A 21963-nucleotide genomic window follows, 5' to 3' on the forward strand; every position below is an offset into this window, starting at 1 on the left:
GCATAAAATATTTACAATTGTTAGATCTTTTTGGTGGATAGACCCTTTAAGAATGATATAGTGTCCTTCTTTATCTCTGTCTACATTATTTAGCCTAATCTCTTTATCTGATATGACAATCACTGCTCAAGCTTTCTTTTGAGGCCCATTGGCATGGAAGATGTTTCTCCATCCCTTCACTTTCAGTCTGGATATTTATTTAGGTTCCAAATTGGTCTCTTGTAAATAGCACATCGATGGTCCTATCATTTTATCCAGTCTGCAACTCTGTGCCATTTTATGTGAGCATTTAGGCCATTCACATTGAGACTGATTATTGACATTATGTTGCTTGTGAAGTCCTTGTTTCTATAGATTGTTTCTGTAAACAATCTATTTCACTCTTGGGTTCTTTCTTCTTTTATTGAACTCCTCCCCCAACCCCCCTAATATTTCTTGTAATGCTGGCTTGGTGGTCACATACTCCTTTAAACCTTGCTGGTCTTGGAATTTCTTTATCTCTCCATCCATTTTGAATGTTCACCTTGCTGGATAAAGTATTCTTAGCTGCATGTTCTTCTTATTTAGTGCCCTGAATTCATCTTTCCAGACCTTTCTGGCTTTCCAGGTTTCTGTGGACAGGTCTGACATTATTATGATGGACCTTTCTCTGTACCCAAGTAATCTCTTCCTCCTAGCTTCCCTCTGAAGCTCTTGTCTAAAATTATGATTCGTCAGTCTCACAATCAAGTGCCTTGAGGTCCTTCTAGATTTACTGATCTTGATGGAGTGTTCTGTCTGCCTCTAAGACATGAATACTGTTTCCATTCCCTAACTGAGAAAATTTTCACTCTGAATTTGTTCAGCTATATCTTCTAGTTGTCTCTCTTTCCAATAATTCTGACATTGGAATGTTTCATGGCATCATTTATTTTCCTAATTCTGTTTTCATGGCTTCTAAGCTATTTCTTTCATGCCTCCTCCTGTTCCCTTTTCTCCATCAGTTTGTTCTCTAGATCACTAATTCTATCTTTTGCTTTGGTTACCCTAGCTGGTAGTGAATTTAGATTAGATTGGATCTCACTAATAGCACTTTAAATTTCTTCCCAGGTGACTTTCACTTCTTCCTTAATTCAATTCCATGTTGATACTAATGGTTTTCTCCAACCTAGCCTTGTCTGGATAATTGTTACCCTGAATTCCCTTTCGGACATACTGTTTATGTTTATACCCAATAGCTCTGATGGACAGGGCACAGTCTCTGTCTTTTTCCTCTGTTGGGTGTTATTCCTCCTAGTCGTTTTGCTGAGAGGTGGTTGAGGGGATGTATAGCTGAATACAAAAATTATGATCCAGGCAAGGTGTACCCTGGAACACTTCAGAGCAATTAGAAGTCACCACCAAAAAGATATAAAAAATAAAAGAGAGAGAGAGAAAAAAAAGAGCAAAAACAAATACACAGAAACACTGACAGAAGAAAAAGATGGGAGGGTGGTTATAAATCCTCAATGTGGGAGAGGAAGGTTATTTTGATTCTTCCTGGGTGTGTCTTGATATTTTGTTAAAGGACTCAACTTTCCAGAGATAAGGGGAGATTAAAACTGGTTTATATATAGGGGTAGTATTGATTAGGGAAAGAGGATTACCTTGAAGCTTATATCTATATGTATATTAAAAAATAGAAAAGAAAAAGGAAACACAGGTATATGTATGAAAAAAGTTCTAGTTAAAGGTTATTATGGAATTTGTTGTATTGAACCTCTCGTTGTAATGGTAAATAGGTTAAGAAAATTAAAAAGAATGAGAATAGTGAGAAAAATATATGTTGTGTCTATGAAATATACAGCTTTGGGGGCAATGCTGGGGGTTTAATATCTTCTTTTCCCCTGATGTTCGGGTTTTATGGGGACCCTTTGGTGGTTGAGATCTCATTTTTTTGGCTTGTTTTCTGGGGAAGGACCTGCTGCATTGTTTTTCAGTCAGTTTTGCTTGGGTTGAGTCCTCCTCCCCCTGTCAAGGGGCTGGGCTCTGTGGAAACCGATCTTTTAGCCTTTTGTTCTCTGAATGTTTTTGTTCTTTGGTGGCCTTTTTCAGCTTTTCAGAGGTTTAGTGGAAAGCAAAGTGCACCCAGACCTCCATCTCAGAGAGAAGCCTCAGTCTGCTACCCCCTGGGTGGTCCAGAACACACAGACTCCCTCTTTGCAAATTCCACTGAACCGTGCAGCCTCCCACAGGCAGTGCATTTCCTCAGCCACCATCTCAGGGTCACCTGAAGTGCCCACTTGTCTCTACACCCAAGTGTCACTAAAACTGTGAGTGGTATTGGTTCAGGGGGGCTGCTTCTGGTGGCTGCCTTTGCCAGGACTGCTGTCTGGGGCCCAGACCTCGCAGTTGCACAGGTCACCACTGAGGGATCCCGACCAGAGATTGTGCTGACTCATTCAGGCCTGGGCTGGGAGCATACAGACCCACAGCCAGTCCTAGAGATCACTGGCTAGCACCCCAACAGAGCTTTTTCAGGCACTGGTGGGGAGTGGGCCAGACCCTGGTATCATAGTGCTCACAAGAAGGTGAAAGGCTGTAGTTCTAGAGAGCACAGGCTGGCATCCACACCAGACTCCCTATTGCTGGGGCGGGAGTGCACCCAGCCAAGTGGTGATAAAGCCCCACAACTCCAGGGGCTCAGGGACCAGGAACTGGAGGCTCCACTGCACTCTCTCCAGCATGAGTGGGTGCCTGCAGTGACCACCCTTGGTCCATGGCTTAGACCGTGCCCATGACCGCCCGATTCTATCAGTTGCCCTTTAAGATCTTTTGCTCTTTTTGAGTGCTTTTAACCAGACTCCAAGTTAACGCTGGTTCCCAATCACAGGACACTCTCATATTGGGGGTATTACTTTCCAGTGGGTCACTTCTGGTGGCTTCCTCCCCTTCTGTTTATTCTGCAATATCAGTCCAAGCATTCCCACTCTGCTTTACCTCTCCACTGGTGTCTTCTGCCCCTGTAGAGATCCAGAAGTGTATAATCCCACATATCAGGCTAATTTCATAGGTGTTCAGAGTGTTCTGGTAGATAATTAGCTCACTTTAGGGGACTGGTTAAAACAGGATCTCCTACTTCTCTGCTATCTTTTAAATAAAGCTGCTAATTCTCTTATATGACTACTAGAAACATTTTAGAGGTTCTTCATTCCAAAAGGCCAGAAGGTTGCTGTGTTTTCCTTCAGGAAGGAGATGGATATTTATTGTAATCATAGATGTAAAGCAATAGGCAAGTTAAGATGATGTTTGCTTGGCTGAATATAATTTATGCCAGGTCCATGGTGAAGGTCAATATAAAGGGTTTTAAGGAACTACACTGCAATTATAGCTAATTGTTACCACTGGATAAAAAGAGGGTGGTCCTATCTTTTCTAAATTTTATGGAATTGTTATATTGAATGAGTATATAATCAGAAAAAGAAACTAACTGCATCAGTTTCATGGTAACTTGAAGATGAATACTAGATGCACGTGTGGAAACAAGGAGCAAAAGATCTGAAAACAAAGTGAAAGAATTATTTTAAAGGAAATAATTTTATGATGTCCAGGTAAATGAATGAGCAAAAATTATGCTAAATAGAGAAAACAACCATGGTTAATTCAACTTGCTTTCAAAGTGATTAGAGGCATGCCAAATTGAATTCTGACTCTCCAAAATTCTTACCTGCTTCATTTGTGCGGATCATTCGAGACGGGGTGCTTGGATCTCCAGTCCCAATTGGATTGGTGGCCACCACTCTAAATTCATATTCCACCCAAGGGTTAAGGTCCACTGCCATAGCTGACTCCATATCCCCCGTTATAATTTCTGGGACTATGGAGGAGAAAGAGATTTCATGGCATTAGGAGGACTCAGAAATAGTTACAAATGGCAATCAAGGGTATCATAGATACTAACAGAATCAGCAGGTCCAATAATAAGGAATAATGCATGGTCATTGTGTCACCTCTGGTCTCATTAGTAAAATGAAAATCAATCTTCAGGAAATAAGCACTTGCACATGTTAAAGATTGTTGTAGTTGATTAGAATTCTTTCATCTCATCTTAATACATAAATTGCTATAACAAAACTTGCCATTATGTACACTAAAATAATTTTGTCAACCCCTCAGCCTCAAATAAGAAGGCAACTAAGTGTTACAATTTAAGCAAACAGTTCTCAAATTTCTAGGGAATTTTCTTGAGCAGTTTGCCCCTTGCAGTTCTGGCAAACATGCTTGGCCACTTGGCAGTTCAAAGCAGTGGATTAAGAATACATCTCTTTAATTAAAAAAAAAAAAAATCCAGTTTGTGCATTCTAAGTGGAAGCAATGCAGCTTTTCTTGGAGGTGACTTCTGTACAATATTTTAATTTTATTAAGGCATAAAATTGTCGATACAATTATCACAGAGTAAAATACTTGTTACATAGTATACATATTCTAATTGAGACTGATTTTCTTGTTCACTCATCTCTGCTGTCTAGGAAATATTTCTGGAAGAACATTTGCTACAGGGGTGATAATAGGGAAAAGGGAGAACATTTCTTATGATGTGCAAAGATCCTCCAGATCTATATCAGTCTTAGATTTTTGTTTAAGCATGGTAAGATGGGGGAGGATTTTGATTTGAGAACTCAGTGCAGTTTTACTATGACAAGATGGAGTTAAATGCATTTGGATTTTACATGAAAATTTATTTTGAAACATGTCAAGAGAATATTACCAACTAATCAGTCCATGAAAAGTAAATGATCAGAGCATAGGCAGTGTGGGCTGCCTGACAAATCTCATAGCACCAAAAAGCTGATTTTTTTTTTTTTTTCGAGCAGTGAAATGAGACCTGGGGCAATAGTCTGTCTCTCCTTGCTGCACTGGCAACTGAGCAATATCCTTGGAGTCTAAGAGATAGAGGGAGAAAGGCTACCACCCAGTCTATAGCTTGGTGAAATGCTGAGTTGTGCTTGCCAAACATAAATGTAGAAGAGTTCCCCAGACACTTATCCCTCTCTAGCCCCTAACCTACATTTTACCATCAATACTTGTTTTGGTCTACCAAAGAAGTACCTCACTGCAGGGGTGCCTGGGTGGCTCAGTGGGTTAAGGATCTGCCTTCAGCTCGGGTCATGATCTCAGGGTCCCGGGATTGAGCCCCGAATCGGGCTCTCTGCTCGGCAGGGAGCCTGCTTCCTCCTGACTCTCTGCCTGCCTCTCTGCCTACTTGTGATCTCTCTCTCTGTCAAATAAATAAATAAAATCTTAAAAAAAAAAAAAAAAAAGAAGTACCTCACTGCTTAATTTACATCTGTTTGTCAGTTACCTCAAGCAACTCCAGACATCTAGGTCATCCCTCAACCCTTTTATTCCAATCCTGATTGAATTCTGCACATCTCCTTTTCTGCCCTAGTTCCCATCCTTCCCTACTCTGTGAAATCTTTTACTGTGACCTCTGGAATTCATTATCCAATATTAGCAAAATCCCCTGTATCCTATTTTCTTCCTGAACTTTCTTCCAGTCTTATCAGTCTCTATTGCTGGTTTCTTTTCATCTTCCAGATGCACCCAGTTCTATTAACTCTTTGGTGATCGTATCTAGTCTCATAGTTTAAAATACTATCTGGAGGTCATGATACCAGTATTTTCAGGCATGAACCTCTTCCCTGGTCTCCAAACTCATTTTTCCAATGGCGCATTAGACATTTCTATTTAGATAGGGTTCTCAACCTTAAATTCCACCCCCTGTTTCTAAACTATTCCTTATTGGGTGGATGATAATTGTGTTCTTATGGATGTTATAGCCAAGATCTTGGGGTCATCATGGATCCCTTTCTTTTCCCTCTGTCTCAGTTCAACCCATAAGCAACTATAAAATTGATGATATCAAAATATGATTTCTTTACTTCATTTTGCAACAAAATTTCTTCAGAGAGTCCTCTATATTTTCTTTCATTCTCTCCTTTTTTTAAAATTTGAATTAATATACAGTGATATATTAGTTTTAGGTATACAATATAATTATTCAAAAATTTTAGGCATTACTCAGTACTCATCAAGATGAGTGTATTCTTGATTTCCTTTATCTTTTTACTCTTCCCCCAACACAATTACTTCCCCTCTGGCAACCATCAATTTATTCTGAGTATTTAAGTGTCTGTTTTTTTAATCTCCTTTTTTATGTTTGTTTTGTTTTTTTAATTCCACATATAAGTGAAATCATATAGTCTTTGTCTTTCTCTGACTAACTTACTTTACTTAGCATTATACTCTCTAGGTCCATCCGTGTTGTTGTAAATAGCAAGATCTCATTCTTTCTTATGGCTTTTTTCTTCTATTGTTTATATGTAGCATATCTTCTTTATCCACTCATCTATTAATGGGCACTTTGGTTGCTTCCTTATCTTGCCTATTATAAATAATGCTGCAATAAATACATGTATCTTTTCAAATTAGTGTTTTATTTTCCTTTGGGTAGATAGCTAGCAGTGGAATTTCTCATTCATATGATGTTTCTATTTTTAATTTTTTGAGGAACCTCCATACTGTTTTCCACAGTGGCCAATGTATTCCAATGTATTCCTACCAACAGTACATAAAGCTTCATTTTTCTCTACATCATTGCCAACCCTTATTATTGCTTGTTTACTGGATACTAACCATTTTGACAGGTGTGTATCTCCCTGTGGTTTTGATTTGTATTTCCCTGCATGATTAGTGATATTGAACATTTTTCCATGTGACTGTTGACCATCTGTATATCTTCTTAGGAAAAATGCCTATTCAAGTCCTTTGTCCATTTTATTTATTTATTTTTTTAAAGATTTTATTTATTTATTTGACAGACAGAGATCACAAGTAGGCAGACAGGCAGGCAGAGAGAGAGAGCAGAAGAAGCAGACTCCTTGATGAGCAGAGAGCCCAATGTGGGACTCAATCCCAGGACCTTGAGATCATTACCTGAGCTGAAGGCAGAGGCTTTAACCCACTGAACCACCCATGTGCCCCAAGTCCTTTGCACATATTGAAATCAGACTATTTGGGGGTTTTTTGGTGTTGAGTTGTTCTTTATATATTTCGGGTATTGACTCCTTACCAGATAAATCATTTACAAATATCTTCTCCCATTTAGTAGATTGTATTTTTGTTTTGTAAATGTTTCCTTCACTGTGCAAAAGCTTTTTATTTTGGTGCAATCCCAATAGTCTAATTTTGCTATTGTTTTCCTTGCCTTTGGAGACAGATCTAGAAAAATGTTGCTGTGGCTGATGTCAAAAGAAATGACTGCTTATGTTTTCTTTTAGGAATTTTATTATTTCAAATCTCACATTTAGGCCTTTAATCTATTTTGAGTTTATTTTTGTATATAGTGTAAGAAATTAGTGCAGTTTTAACCTTTTGCATATAGCTGCCTACTTTCTCCAGCACCACTTATTGAAGAGACTGTCTTTTCCCCATTGAATATTTTTGCCTCCTTTGTTGTAGAATAATTGACTTTATTTATTTTTGGGTTCTCTATTATGTTTGATTGTTCTATGTGTCTATTCCTACACCAATACCATGCTGTTTTACTACAGCTTTGCAGTATATATTGGAATCTAGGAATGTGATACCTCCAGCTTTGCTTTTTTTTCCCCTTCAAGATTGCTTTGGCTATTCAGGGTCTTGTTACATACAAATTTTAGTATTTTTTGTTCTATTTCTTTGAAAAATGCTACTGATATTCTTGATAGGGATTACCTGAAGTCTGTAGATTGCTTTGGATATATGGACATTTTAACAAAATCTGTTCTTCCAATCCATGAGAAAGAATATCTTTTTATTTGTTTGGGTCATCTTTAATTTCTTTCATCAGTGTTTTATAGTTTTCAATGTATAGGTCTCTCACCTCCTTGGATATCTTTAATTCTAGGTATTTTATTAATTTTGATGTAACTATAAAGGGAATTATTTTCTTAATTTCTCTTTTTGCTACTTTGTTACAACACAGAAATGCAACAGTTTCTGTATATTAATTTTATGTCCTGTGACTTCATTGAATTAATTTATGGTTCTAGGTTGTTTGTTTATTTGTTTGTGGAGTCTTCATTGTTTTCTCTATATAATATCATGTCATCTGCAAATAGTGAGTTTTACTTCTGTCTTACCAATTTGGTTGGCTTTTGTTAATTTTTCTTGTCTGATTGCTGTGGCTAGGAATTCCAGTACTGTGATGAATAAAAGTGGTGGAAATGGACATCCTTGTCTTGGTTCCTGATCTTAGAGAAAGGCTCCCAGTTTTCATTATTAGGTATGATGTTAGTTGTGGGTTTTTCATACATGGGCTTTATTATGTTGAAGTGTGATCTTTCTAAATGTGCCTGTTGTGTTGTTACCATGAATGGATGTTGTGCTTTGTCAAAATTCTTTTCTGAGATGATCATAGGATTTTTATTCTTTCTCTTGTTAATGTGATATATATATCCCATTGCTTGATTTGCAAATATTGAACCACCTTACATCCCTGGGATGAAACCCACGTCATTGTGATGAATGACCTCTTCTGTCTTGAACCCATTCTAGTGAGATCTTAGTTATCATTTTACGAAAGTTACTGTTGTCAAGACAACCAGTGACCTCTATGTTGCTAAGATTGAAGATTAATTCCCAAACCTCATCATACTTCATATATCAGTAACATTTGACACATTAATTATTTCCTCTTCCATGATTAATTTTATTCTTTCCTCTTCCAGGATATAACATTGTCTTGGCTTTCCAGGATATAACATTGTCTTGGCTTTCTTTTTTAATTAAATTACTAGTTATCCTCTGTATCCTTTGTATTTTTCCTCTTCTCCACAGTTTCTCACTATCAAAATGCTCCAAGTTCAATACTCCTATCTTCTCTTCTTTGCATTCATATCCTTGAGATGACATGCAGTCTTATTGTTTTAAATGAAATTTATATGGCAATAAATTTCCAATTTATATCTTTTTTCTAAGCCTCTCAAACTCCATCCTCATATATCCAGTTGCCTATCTGCTATCCTTAGAGGCCCCATCTCCAAATACAGTTACACTGGGAGTTAGATCTTCAACATAAAACATTTGGATACAATTTGCACACAATTCAATCCATATCAAGCAGGTTGCAATTTTAAATAGAGTCAGGATAAGTCTTATTAGTAACGCACATTTGAGTGAAGCTTTTAAAAGACATATGGATTTAGTTATGCCAATATCTAGGGGAAACTATGTCAGATAAGAGGAAAACTAGTACAAAGGTATTAGAAATATTATATGTAGGAACATTAGAAGATCACTGAGTCAGGAGAAAAGTGAGCTTTAGGGATAATGGTAGAAGATGACTTTGGAGAGAGACTGATAGGACAAAATCATATAGGACTTGGGCTTTCATCCTGAGAGAAATGGAGAGAAACTCACTAGAATTTTGATATTCTGTCTTAACTTTTAATACATTAGTTCCAATTATGTTGGAAATAGGAAGTAATTAACCCATTTAATGAGGTCATAAGGATGGGGCTCTTATCTGATAGAATTAGTGTCCTTTTAAGACGAGATACCAGAGGCATTCACTTCCTCTTTCTCTGCCACAAGATGACACAGTGAGAAGGCTGATACTGCAAGCCAGAAGGAGAGTTCTCACTAGGAATTAAATCCTATTGGCTAGCACCTAGATTTTGGGATCCCTAGCCTCTAGAACTATAAGAAAAATTTCTCTTATTTAAGCCACCAAGTTTATAGTATTTTGTAATGGCAGCCTGAACAGACTAATACACTGCCCCTACCATAATGCTTCTGATTCTCCTTATAATATTTCTTCAATTTTTTTCATTCACTACCTTCTAAGATACAATATAATTTACTTGTTTATTATGTTCCCTGTTTTTGTTTATCTTCATCTTTGAGAATACAATATCCACAAGAGTAGGGATTTTTGTTTTGTTTTGTTCACTCATATATCCTAGTGCCTAGAATACTGCCTGGAAGGTATTTGACAAATTTATATTGAATGAATGAAAGAGATGCTTAGATTGCCAGGTGTGATAAAAATAAGTACAGCTAATTTCTGTTTTAACCTTAACGGGGTTATTTCAGGCTTTATGTTAGAAAGGAAAATATGAAATCTAAAAAATGTCCTTCCTCCTAATGATATGAATATTTATATCTTCTTAGCAATAACTATAGGGTTTAAAATCTTTCTCCCTCACCCTATAACACCCATTCTTAAATCTAATCCCTCTTTAAAAATAAAAGTGAAAATATTCATAAATTCTAAATTCCTTGTTACTTGTAAGCACTATAAAACAATTGTAAAAAGTATACATTGAGGGGTGCCTGGGTAGCTCAGTCATTAAAGCATCTGCCTTTGGCTCAGGTCATGGTCCCGGGGTCCTGGGATCGAGCCCTGCATCGGGTTCTCTGCTTGGCGGGAAACCTGCTTCTCCCTCTCCCACTCCCCCTGCCTTTGTTCCCTCTCTCGCTGTCTCTCTCTCTCTGTCAAATAAATAAATAAAATCTTAAAAATAAAAGTTTATGTTGAAGGTATTAATATTTTGGATGAAATAATATGCTATATGAAATACATTAAAAATAAACTTTTAAAAAATTAGCATTTTATTTCAAATGCAATATTATGGAAATGAAAGATAGTCAAACTATGGAAAGATAGTGGAAAATGTATACTAAAATAAGTATTTTTAAAATCTTACAAGTATCTTATTATAAATATATTTTTTTCCTGGAAGTATGGGGACAAGTTGGTTTCAAATAAAACATTCTTCAGTGAGAACACACTGTGACTAAAAAATAGTGGATGACCGCATATTGATTCAGAGTGGGAAACCTGTTAGAATGCCTTTCCTTGTAGAGGAATTGCATCCCAGAATTTAATTGAACAATTGACTGTAAACTAAAGAAGCCTGTCTTGTTACAAATTTAATCAACCAATCAGTAGAAAATATATCCACAGATAGGAAACATATCCACAGAAAGAATAGTTAAGAAATATGTTTGAATTAAGTAAACAATGACCAATCAATTCTATGATTTTAGGTGATTTTGTTATTCTTAAGCAGACACAATGAAATACTAAGTCAGCTAATAGTATTCAATAATATAAAGAATAAAGTCAAGTTTCCAAATCAAAAGCAATTTGTTTGAACAGCAAAGGGGTCTATAAGTGAAATTATCTATTTTTTATGGCTCTTTTCATGCTTTCTTCAAAATGAATAAATAAGTCACATTCACAGTCATCTGACTTGAGTCCGAGTTTTGAACTGGCAATATTAATAAATTAATCCCAGTTATCATCACATAGAAGGTACAGATGCAACTCATTACTTTATTTGTCAAAAATAAGTTATTCACCATTTTTTGTATTTATGGTGGTATATAAAGGAACTGTAAGTAATTTTTAAATACTAGCTTATGAACTCCATTAACATTATCATAGTTCAAACCCCAAACCAATTTTTTCTTTCTAATAGATATTTCTGCATTAGAGCTTGCCTCTTTTGAAATTCATTTAGGTGAAGAAAAGCTATGAAAACAAAGGCCCACTGCCCCAAGGGAATTGTGGCTTTAGAGGGACTTTTTTCCTCATCACAGGCATGAAAAAAGTTGTGGTTGAATTTAGCTAGGAGCTTAAACTATTTAAAACTTTTACTTAAGAGCAGGCAAAAGTTGAGTACTGCTCCTTGGCCTGCTTTCCTACAGGATGGCATGCTAGACTTTGAGGAACAAGCGACCCCATTAGATGCCCTCAAAGACAAGTAAAATTAATCATATAAAGAAATATATTTCCCAGAAATCTATATTTCCTTATAAATATAATAAAGCATAGATTTCTTAATAAGTACCTGCTGAACTGAATTTAAAAAGAACTCTCAAAAATGTCCCAGCATTCAAATTAAATTAGAAAAATGAGAATACAACTTTATAGTAGGCACTTCTAAAACAAATAAACCCCCCAAATAACACTTGAGTCCAAATGCCTAAGCCACACGCACACACACACACTTTCGCTCTCTTTCATTTTATCTTGTGCCAAAAATTCCTACAGTTGACGTGTGTGTGTATACACACACACAAATACACACACATCAATCTTTCTATGTATCAAGCAATAAAAGGTAGAAACAAGTGAATCAAGACGTGAGAAATCAAGATATAAGAGTAACTAGAAAACTATGGTTGTAATAGGAGGAAGATTCGATGTTCTGGATTGCCAGGCCATGTGTTATGGTAAGAAGGCCAAGAACATGGTCATGGGATGAGTGAAGAACACACATATATGTACTGCAATGTGCCCACAAGGAAAATGTCCCAAGAATTGTGGGCAGAATGGCAAAAGTGGAGATAGCTGTAGGCAGGAAAATGGACTTGGTGAGTGTACAACACCAGATCTAAAAGTCAATCCATTTCCTGGTTACAAAGCAAGAGGTTTGGGCTGTCACACAAAGGAAAAGATAAAAGCCTTGGGGCAGAGGTTGTAAGTATTCTTAATAAGCTTGTTTGTGTGACTTGACTTTGTGATCTTTCCAGAATTATCTATTGAACTTAGAGATTCCCCCAATTTCTTGGATCTGCAGAAAAATCAAAAGATTAACATGGAGCCAGAAGTGAGGCTAACACCCACAATTAATCATATTACAAATTAATATGTATACACAAATAGGACACTTTAGTGATAATCAAAATAAATTTTATAAATTAATAATTTTTAAAAAAACTAAATTGTATTTTGTATGCAGATGAATATATTTCCTGTTACTCAAATTGTAAAATTTTACACAAAAATAAATTTGTTTAAATTTCATTTAAAATAGATAATTCCACTTCTATAACATTATGTTTATTGAGGTTCATGATTACTGCACTCAGAAATTTTACTGATTTCATATTTCCCTTCTAAACAAATAAATCAGTTTTATATTTAGATAGTAAATAAAATCTCAAATCTTTAGGATGGACAATTGCTTCTGAAGATTACATTTTATAGATATTACATAGTTTTAAATACCAACATGTTAAATAGGTGTCTAATAGCTATCAAGTAGACATCTTAGAAGTAGACATCAAAATGCTGCATTGCATTGTTTTACATAATATAATGTGTTAAATCTTCTTTTTATAAATTAAACAAATGTATGACTATAAATAGACAGCACAAGGAAGTGGAGTAATGGAAAAATTCTGTACCTGATTATCTTGGTGGTTACTTGAGTCTATGCAATAAAATTTCATAAAATTTTATGGAATGACATACTAAAATTGCATATAAACAAACAAATATAAATGATGTGATCTCTTCTTAGGAGTTCTTAGGAATTGAGAGAAGAAAGCAAGATAGGTTTTTTTTTTTTTTTTTTTTTTTTGAGACAGTGTGAGTACATGGTGGGGTATGAAGTAATGAGAGAGAGAATCTTAGGCAGGCTCCACACCCAGCAGGGAGCCATGGAGGGCTCTATCTCAGACCCTGAGATTATGATCTGAACCTGAAATCAAGAGTGGGACACTTAATTTACTGAGCCACCCAGACACCCAGAAAGAAAAATATCTTTATAAAAAAAGGTAAATAGTGGTTAATATTGTAATAAATAACAAAGTTTCCAGAATCCAAAGTGATCCTACTGAGATTGCTAGCAAATATAGCTCATGACATAGGAAGGTATTCTTGTTGCCTCTGATGTTGCATTAGAGCTTCTTACTTGTTTTTACTGTTTGCCAGCCCAGGGAGAATGGGCTTCGAGCCTGCAGGTTGTAGGAGGAGATTGGGCTGTGGTTGTCAGCCGCTGGGCTCCAGGACAGTGTGGCTGTGTTTTCTGTGATTTCCTCAACAATCACTATCCCTGGTGGGCCTGGGGGACCTATAGGAGAAAGGGTATGGATAAAGTTAAGTACAAGCCATGATGAGGAGCCATAAGAAATTGCATTTCCAATAAAGATCCCATCAAACTATCTTAGTGAAATACATATTTAGTGATGGAAATGGACATTAGAAAGAGATAGGGTGCAAGGCAGTTTCCATGATTTCTGCTGGTAACTTAATTATAGATATGATTTTTTTCTAAAACTTTGTGCTTGGGGCAACTACAAATTAGCATTATATTTTTTAGGAAAAGAAAAAGAAATAATTACAAACACACACAAGAATATGAATGTCAATATCAACTATGACTGTTGACATCAACCATAGTTTACAGCAGCAACAATAGAGAGTGATAAACAATGGTATCAGTTACAAAAAAGATCCCATCATTACTAAAAAGCTCTACGTTGTGGGTTTAATTTTTATTTTCAGAAAATCTGCAATGTACAAATACTGTGATGTGACTATCAAGTAGCTTAAAGTTTAACAAGGGAAATATGAAGAGCTCTGAAATAATGATAGTTCAGGCCAAGTAAGGGTATATTGTAGAAGTGAGGCATGGAAAAATTTTGTGGGGAGCTAAAAGAAAGTGTGGTTTTGATGGTGATGATGACAATGATGGGTTTTGGTGGGCATGGGAGAGTGATGAATCAGATATTATTTTCCTTATGCTTGTGAAAAATTGGTATAGAATAGCAATAATCTATGAGCATGTAGACTCTAGCTTTAAAAAACAACTGTGATCTGATGAAGAAATATACTTTTGTATTATAACCCTTAAAATAGTGATATTTAATAGCAGTCAAAGATATGTAGAGTGTTCACATTTTAGAGGCTGGAAAGCATGTCAATATTCTTATTAACATTCTTCTGTTCTCTAATATAGACCATTCAGGGTGCAAAGATGCTTTTATTTTCAATGAAAACAAACAAAAAACCCTCTTAAGTATTTTAAGTTGTTTCTGAATTAGTCTACCAGCATCGTTCTGGCTTCACTTAACTCCTTAATCCACCTTGATACCATTGTCATTCACACTTAACTACTTTCTCTGGCTCTGGTCCTGGCTTTCTAGTCTAACTTTGCTAAGTCAAATGTGGTGATTGCAAAGTCTCATCATGAGGGGCTGAGATAGACTGTAAGCAGCTAAGAAATGGTGGAAGGCTAGAGAAATTGAGGCAGATGGTAAAAACCTCTGGGTAGAGAATTTCAACAAGGAAGGAGCAAGGGGATGGAGAAATAATTTTAAAAGCCTCATGAAGCCAATGGCATTTTTAGGAAAGGAGAAGTGAACATTTTTATCAATTGAGCCCATTCAGATTTAGGAATTTTTAAAATTTGGTTTGACTTATCATCAAAGATGCCAATGGTGTGAATGGCCATGGTGTCAAGGTTGACTAGGGAGTCAAGTAAAACCAGAAAGGTGCTGATAGACGAGAATAAAATAAGGAATCAAGGAAAGTGTGATGGGAAGATACAAGAATTGCAACATGTGAAGAGAAAATTGCAGTTTGTGATTTAAGTGTAGGGTACTTTTAAGTGATAATTTGTGTTTATTTGGAGTGAAATGGGGAATATGATTGCTAAAGTTGACAAGGTCAAGGACTTATGGAAGAATATGTTTAATTTATTTTCAGTATGAATGTTTAAAGCATTAAGACAGTGGCTAAGGATGAGGTGAAGTAAATAAACGAGATGCAGGAGCTGAAGAAGATGTCTGAGTTGTTAGACTGTGGTGACACAAATATAAAGAGTAACTATAATGGCAATAACCTAAGTAATGATGAGAGTATTAACCATAATAATATTACTAATAGCATATCCTCACTTTACTGTATTAAGGCCCTGTATTTAGTATTTTGCAAACAATAAGTTGTTCATTTATTTCTATGTCGCTGTGAGGTTGATCTCCCTATTTCATAGAGGATATAATGGGATCTCAGAGATTGGTTAGTCAATAAATAATAAATAAGTTAATAATCTTATTATATGTTAGGTGTTACAGTAGGCAGTAGGTGTCAGAGAATCCATTTTTCTGAGGAAACATTTCTTGCCCAAGTAACTTTGCTAGTGAATGGAACAGCTAAGATTTGAATTTGAATCTGGTTGTGAAGTCTGATTTGCCCAAAGAAGCAAGGCGTAAACAAATCCTTCATCCTTTCATTGTTAAGCTAGAAAGTAGTTTTAATTGAAGGAATGGAAGGGAGAAAATTGTGTGTTAAGGAAAGACACGTTTAAATTACGTGGTAGATGGGATAGGGAGGGAGACAAATCATCAGGGCCTCTTAATCTCACAAAACAAACTGAGGGTTGCCGGGGGGGGGGGGGGGGGGGGGGGGGTTGGGGAGAAGGGGGTGGGATTATGGACATTGGGGAGGGTATGTGATTTGGTGAGTGCTGTGAAGTGTGTAAACCTGGTGATTCACAGACCTGGGGATAAAAATATATGTTTATAAAAAATATATGTTTATAAAAAATAAAAAATTAAAAAAAAATAAATAAAACAAGCCCCTGATCCTCAAAAAAAAAAAAAAAATTACGTCATAGAGATAAAGATGACATTTGAATAAAGCATTTAGGACTTCGTGGCAGTTTTGTGTGTAGGTGGACACTATCACTATTTCCTCCCTGTACATGCAGGCCATTCCTTCCTTGAAAAGTAGAACCTGTTCTTTCATTTCCTTGAATCTGTACTGGCCTGCCACAAGCTGTCCCAAAAGACAATGGTAAAAGTGACACTGCATGACTTTTGAGGGGACATCAAAAGAAGTTTTGCAGTTTTATCCCAGGTTTTTTGAATGCTTATGTGGAAATGCTTATGCTTAGAAATCTAATTAAACAGAAGCCACCATCTGTAAGAAAGCCCAAGCTATTCATTTGAAGAAGCTTGTGGAGAAAGCTAGATCCAACTTGTTCCTAGCTATCACAGGCATCCCAGCCTAGGCACCAGATATGTGAGTGATGGCACCTTCAAGTAACTCTAGCTTCAGCCACCAAGGGACTCATGTACATGGGAGATCCCAATTAACCTGACTGTGCCTGTCATCTTCTAAAATCATGAGGGCAAATAAGAGATGGATGTTTTAAGCCACTAAGTTTTGGAGCAGCAACAGATAACTGGAACAAGCTTCAAAATAGTTTGATTTGAAAGTTTGTTCATAGAGAATTTTTTAAGGGGAATCTTTAAAATCTTTTGAAAAAAAGACTTAAAATTCTACTAATGTATTCAAATAAGAATAGTTACTAACATAATTCATTTATTTTTTTAAATTTACTTATTTTTATTAACATATAATGTATTATTTGCTTCAGGGGTACAGGTCTGTGATCCTCAGTCTTACACAATTCACAGCACTCACCATAGCACATAACCTCTCCAATGTCCATAACCCAGCCACCCTATTCCTCCCCTTGCCCCAGCTCCCTGGTCCCATCTTGTTTCATTTTTTCCCTCCCTTCCCCCCAAGAACCCCTGCCCTGGCTTTCAAATTTCTCATATCAGAGAGATCATATGATAATCGTCCTTTTCTGATTAACTTATTTTGCTTATTAAGCTCTTCTATATTGTTCCACTTATTCTGTTCCATTCCATCTCTTCTATTTATTTACTTATTCAAAAAGCATTTACAACCACTTATGTGTGAGACATGATAGGAAATGCAGTGGAAAATAACTATTTGTAACTTAAAATAATTTGCCTTCTGAGTATTAGTATTCTAGAAAATGTAAAATTAGTTTTCTTAAAGAAATACATATTTCTTTTAACAATGGGTAATACTCTAAATTTTTTTTAAAACTTCAGCTAGAACAAAAATAATTTACAACGTAATTAATGAATATCCAAGTATTCTTCTCTAGATGTGGTTGTTTTTTCAAGTCTAGTCCTTAGAAAAATAATCAGTGAGAGTGAACAAAATCTGTGTATCCTGGACACTGTCTGTGGTGTACAATTATTTATAATTACAAAGTACTATAAAAAAGTAATTGTCCAATAATCATGTAATGTTTAAATCATAAAATTTTATGATAAAATATGAGGCAGCCATTAAACTGACTAATATTTAGGATTATTTACCATGTGGAAAATGTTCACAATATAAAAAGTGAAAAAATTAGAATGAAAATTGTATGTAAACATGTATGTATAGTTACTTCCCAAATACATAAAGGAAAAGACCAGAAAGAAATGCATCGACGTATACATGGTGATTGTTATTGCTTGGAAGTGAGAATGTAGATGACTTAAGGTTTATTCTTTACTTGTTTGGCTTCCAATTCTGGACCATAAACATCTAAAAATATTTTTAAAGTTATTATTTTAAAGAAATCCTCCATTTTTTATGTATCTACTGTTGTAAGTATAGTCTATTTAACAAACATTTACTGGAGGCCCATTATGCATAAAGTAAAGTGCTGAGTGCTGTGAGATAAGTGGGGGAAATGATTTATAGGAGAACAAGATAGGGTTCCAGTTCTAGTTATATTAAAATCTTGTGGCAGAAACAGATCGTTTACAAAAAACAAATGCCATGTAATGACAATGTTATGTTCAAGTGCTTGGAATATATTTTCCATCTTATTATAGCTCTTGTTAAATTGACTATAATTATTTTTCTGTAATTTCCACTTGTCTGAATATTCAACATAGCAATTGGCATATATTAGGCACTAAATAAGTATTTGTAGAAGGAGAGATGAAAGAAAGAAGGGATAAGAAGGAAAAAAGAGGGTAAGAAAGGACAGAGGAGTTGTTTTGAATTTGTAATATTGTGTAACAATTAACAAGTAAAAGGATGTTTTAAAATAAAGTAATTATCATATAAGACAAAGTTCCAATACAGTAACTTCTTTTTTTAAATTAAAATACATCTGAAAAAATATATATGTTTAAAAGATTTTTCAGTCAAGTTGAGTAAGATGGCAAAAAAAATTGACAGAATAGCTCCATGAATGAAGCAAACAAGTGATTTCATATGATTTAATAAATTATTAAACCCTGTGGACAGATAATTTTTCTACATCCTTATAAATCCAAAGTTTTTATGAATATATTCTTATAAAAATATTCTGAAAAATTAATGATGTGATTTACCTTTTAAAATATTAAATATAATTTTCAATCATAATAAAAGTGAAATGAGATTTATGGCTATTATACTGGTATTGGCTTATCAATGCTCATTTATTTATGCATTTTTAGACATTATATACGAATGGTGTCTATAATTATGTTCCTGTCTATAATTAGGAGTGAATTACATTAATATTATATTAATACAAACAATTCCTTTGTTCTTAAGACCTGTTAATGATGGTCATATTTTTGCCATTTTTTGCTTTTTTTTAAAAATAAGGGAGTAAATTCTCTCTTTAAAGGTTATAGCTAATTACATTACACATCTTTGAAAATAGATTAATAAGAGATATATATCTCACGGATGACAAATGTGTGATAGTACCTAATATCTGAATATTATACAGATGCCTCTCATTTAGCAGAAACTATATTAATAACTTTATACTTAGCTGTAATGATTCATTATCAGATAGGAAGGAATCTGGAAAGGTCTCCACCTCACCCCACAACAGTGCTATTAGATAGAGTCACTAAAATAAATACTTTATTTGAAAATAGATAATTTAGAAGAATAGATATAGTCTCTTCATTTCTTCTTGGGAGGACTGCTGAGCAAACGACAAAGCACAAAGGCCCCTGGCAGAAGCCATGCTCTCATGAATTTGATTTACTCTCAATTAAGGGCCCTTAGGATTGCTATTAGATTGTTATCAGATCAACTCATTTGGTTGGCCTAATGTTCAGTTAGAAAATTTACTTCTCTTGAGAAGACACTGACTTTTAAAGCTGAAAAGCAAATAAAATATAAGTCTCCTTATAACCTCTAAAGCTGTTATTTTTAGGCTGGGGACATGAAACAAGGATATAAGACTTCATTTGATAGTTAAGCGATGTTACAGAACCTTGGGTTTTTTAAATTAACAGCAGTCATTTGTTCAACCATGCTATTTTTCAGATGGGGAAGGAGTAATTGAAACAGGAAAACTAAAAAAAAAAAAAAAAAAAAAAAAAGAAGACCAAAAGAATCCTTTGCTTTGGGGTGAAAAGTGTTGAAACAGGGTTTGGCTTTCGTTTAACAGCCAACCAAGTGATATTTCCTGTTCAAAGCAAATTATAACAAACTAATGTGATAATAAATTGGAAATTGTGAACTGACTTCTTGCAAAATCATTACCCATTTTCCTTGTAGACAAGAACTGGTGAAGCCAACCAGTGATTGTCCAACATTTTTTGAAGAAAAATTCTTAAAAATCCTCCTAATTACTGTAGCTGACTCCTCATGCCAACTCTTCTGGCCCTTTTCCACCTAGATAGCATCGTTTTCCCTGCCTGAATCTGACATCTACTGATTCAACAAAAATCCCTATTGTTACATGTTTTTGTTTGTTTGTTTGTTTGTTTCTGTTTTTTTTTTAACATTTTATATAGACTCATATTGCTTTCACTTTATTTGATTTTTGGGACTTTCATGTAATTTTTTTTTCATACAGAAATTCTAAGCGAAAAATTAAACTCATTGGGATTTAAAACATTAAATAGGTCTTTGCCTTACATTGTTTAAAACTAAAATAAAAAAATTGATACCAAATATACAATGGTGTCTTAAACTGGTTCATTTTTAATCCCATAAATATTGATTGGGACAAATGCCTCTTACTTCTCAACACATGTAGGACTATACTGCAGAAAAATACAATTATTCATGGAAACAAGGTCCTGTACATGCCTTTGTAACCAAGTAAGGATGAGATTTAGCTACTGTCTAAAAGAATATATTAATACAGAGAAATAAACTCAATAAATCAGGCCACAAAGAATAAATTTAAAAAATTTAAAAAGATTTATTTATTTATTTTGGTGGGGAGGGGTATAGGGAAAGGCTTTCAAGCAGACTCCCCACTGAGCACAGAAGCTGACACAGGCTTGATCTCAGGACTCTGAGATCATGACCTGAACCAAAATCAAGAGTCAGACAATTAACTGACTGAGCCACCCAGGTGCCCCTGGGATTTTTAAAATTTTTATCATGTAGTTTAAATACAAGTAATGAATCATTCAGTACAAAGGACCATTTTGGATAGACCCAATTTAAAAGCCCATATGTAAGTAACAACAAAACTTTTCATTAAAAAGTAACAACAAATACTTTTCACAAAACAATTTTCCATTAGTTTAATCCTTTTAATAAAATGGGTTTAGAATATACCTCAACATAACAAAGCCCATAAATAAAAAAAATCCACAGCTAACACCATACTCAATGGTGAAAAACTGAAAGATTTAGCTTTAAGATTAGGAAAAAGATAAGGAAGTCCAATCTTACCACTTTTATTCAACATTGTATTGGAAGTCCTAGCCATAGCAATCAGACAACAAAAAGAAATAAAATACATTCATGTTACGAAGAAGTTAAAATGTCACTATTTGTAGATGACATAATACTATTCATAAAATTCTGAAGACTTCACCAAAAAACTATTAGAAGTAATAAATGAATTCAGTAAAGTAGGAAGATACATAATTAAACCCAGAAATCTGTTGGCTTTCTATACACTAATCATGAAGTAGCAGAGAGAAAATAAGAAAGAAATCTCATTTACATTACAAACAAAAGAATAAAATACCTAAGAATAAAGTTAGTAAAGAAGATGAATGAATGATCTATACTCTGAAAACTATAAAACACTGATGAAAGAAATTGAAGACAACAAAGACAAATGGAAAGATATACCATGCTCAGGGATTGAAAGAATTGTTAAAATGTACAAATGATTCAAAGCAATCTACATATTTGATGTAACATCTATCAAAATACCAATAGCATTTTTCACAGAACTAGAACAAATAATACTAAAATTTGTATAAAACCCCCAAAGACCCAAAATAACAAAAGTAATCTTGAGAAAGAACAAATCTGGAAGTATCACATTCTCAGATTTTGATATGCCACAATGCTATAGTAATCAAAACATTATGGTATTGGCACAAAAACAAATACATAGATCAATGGAAGAGAAT

At 34.8% G+C, this 21963-nt stretch overlaps 1 protein-coding gene across 1 annotated transcript in view; it reads right to left on the bottom strand.

Moving 5' to 3' along the window:
* The window catches only part of CNTN5 (contactin 5), a 1361366-nt gene that overhangs the window by 85317 nt on the left and 1254086 nt on the right, over positions 1 to 21963 (bottom strand). Inside the window, exons 17-18 of the mRNA XM_059185809.1 lie at positions 13710 to 13868; positions 3686 to 3835 (exon numbers count right to left, since the gene is read on the bottom strand). Coding sequence (XP_059041792.1) covers positions 3686 to 3835; positions 13710 to 13868 — 309 coding nt within the window. The remainder of the gene's footprint in view (positions 1 to 3685; positions 3836 to 13709; positions 13869 to 21963) is intronic.

This window comes from Mustela lutreola, chromosome 1 (genome assembly GCF_030435805.1).
Source record: "Mustela lutreola isolate mMusLut2 chromosome 1, mMusLut2.pri, whole genome shotgun sequence".
Taxonomy (NCBI): Eukaryota; Metazoa; Chordata; class Mammalia; order Carnivora; family Mustelidae; genus Mustela; species Mustela lutreola.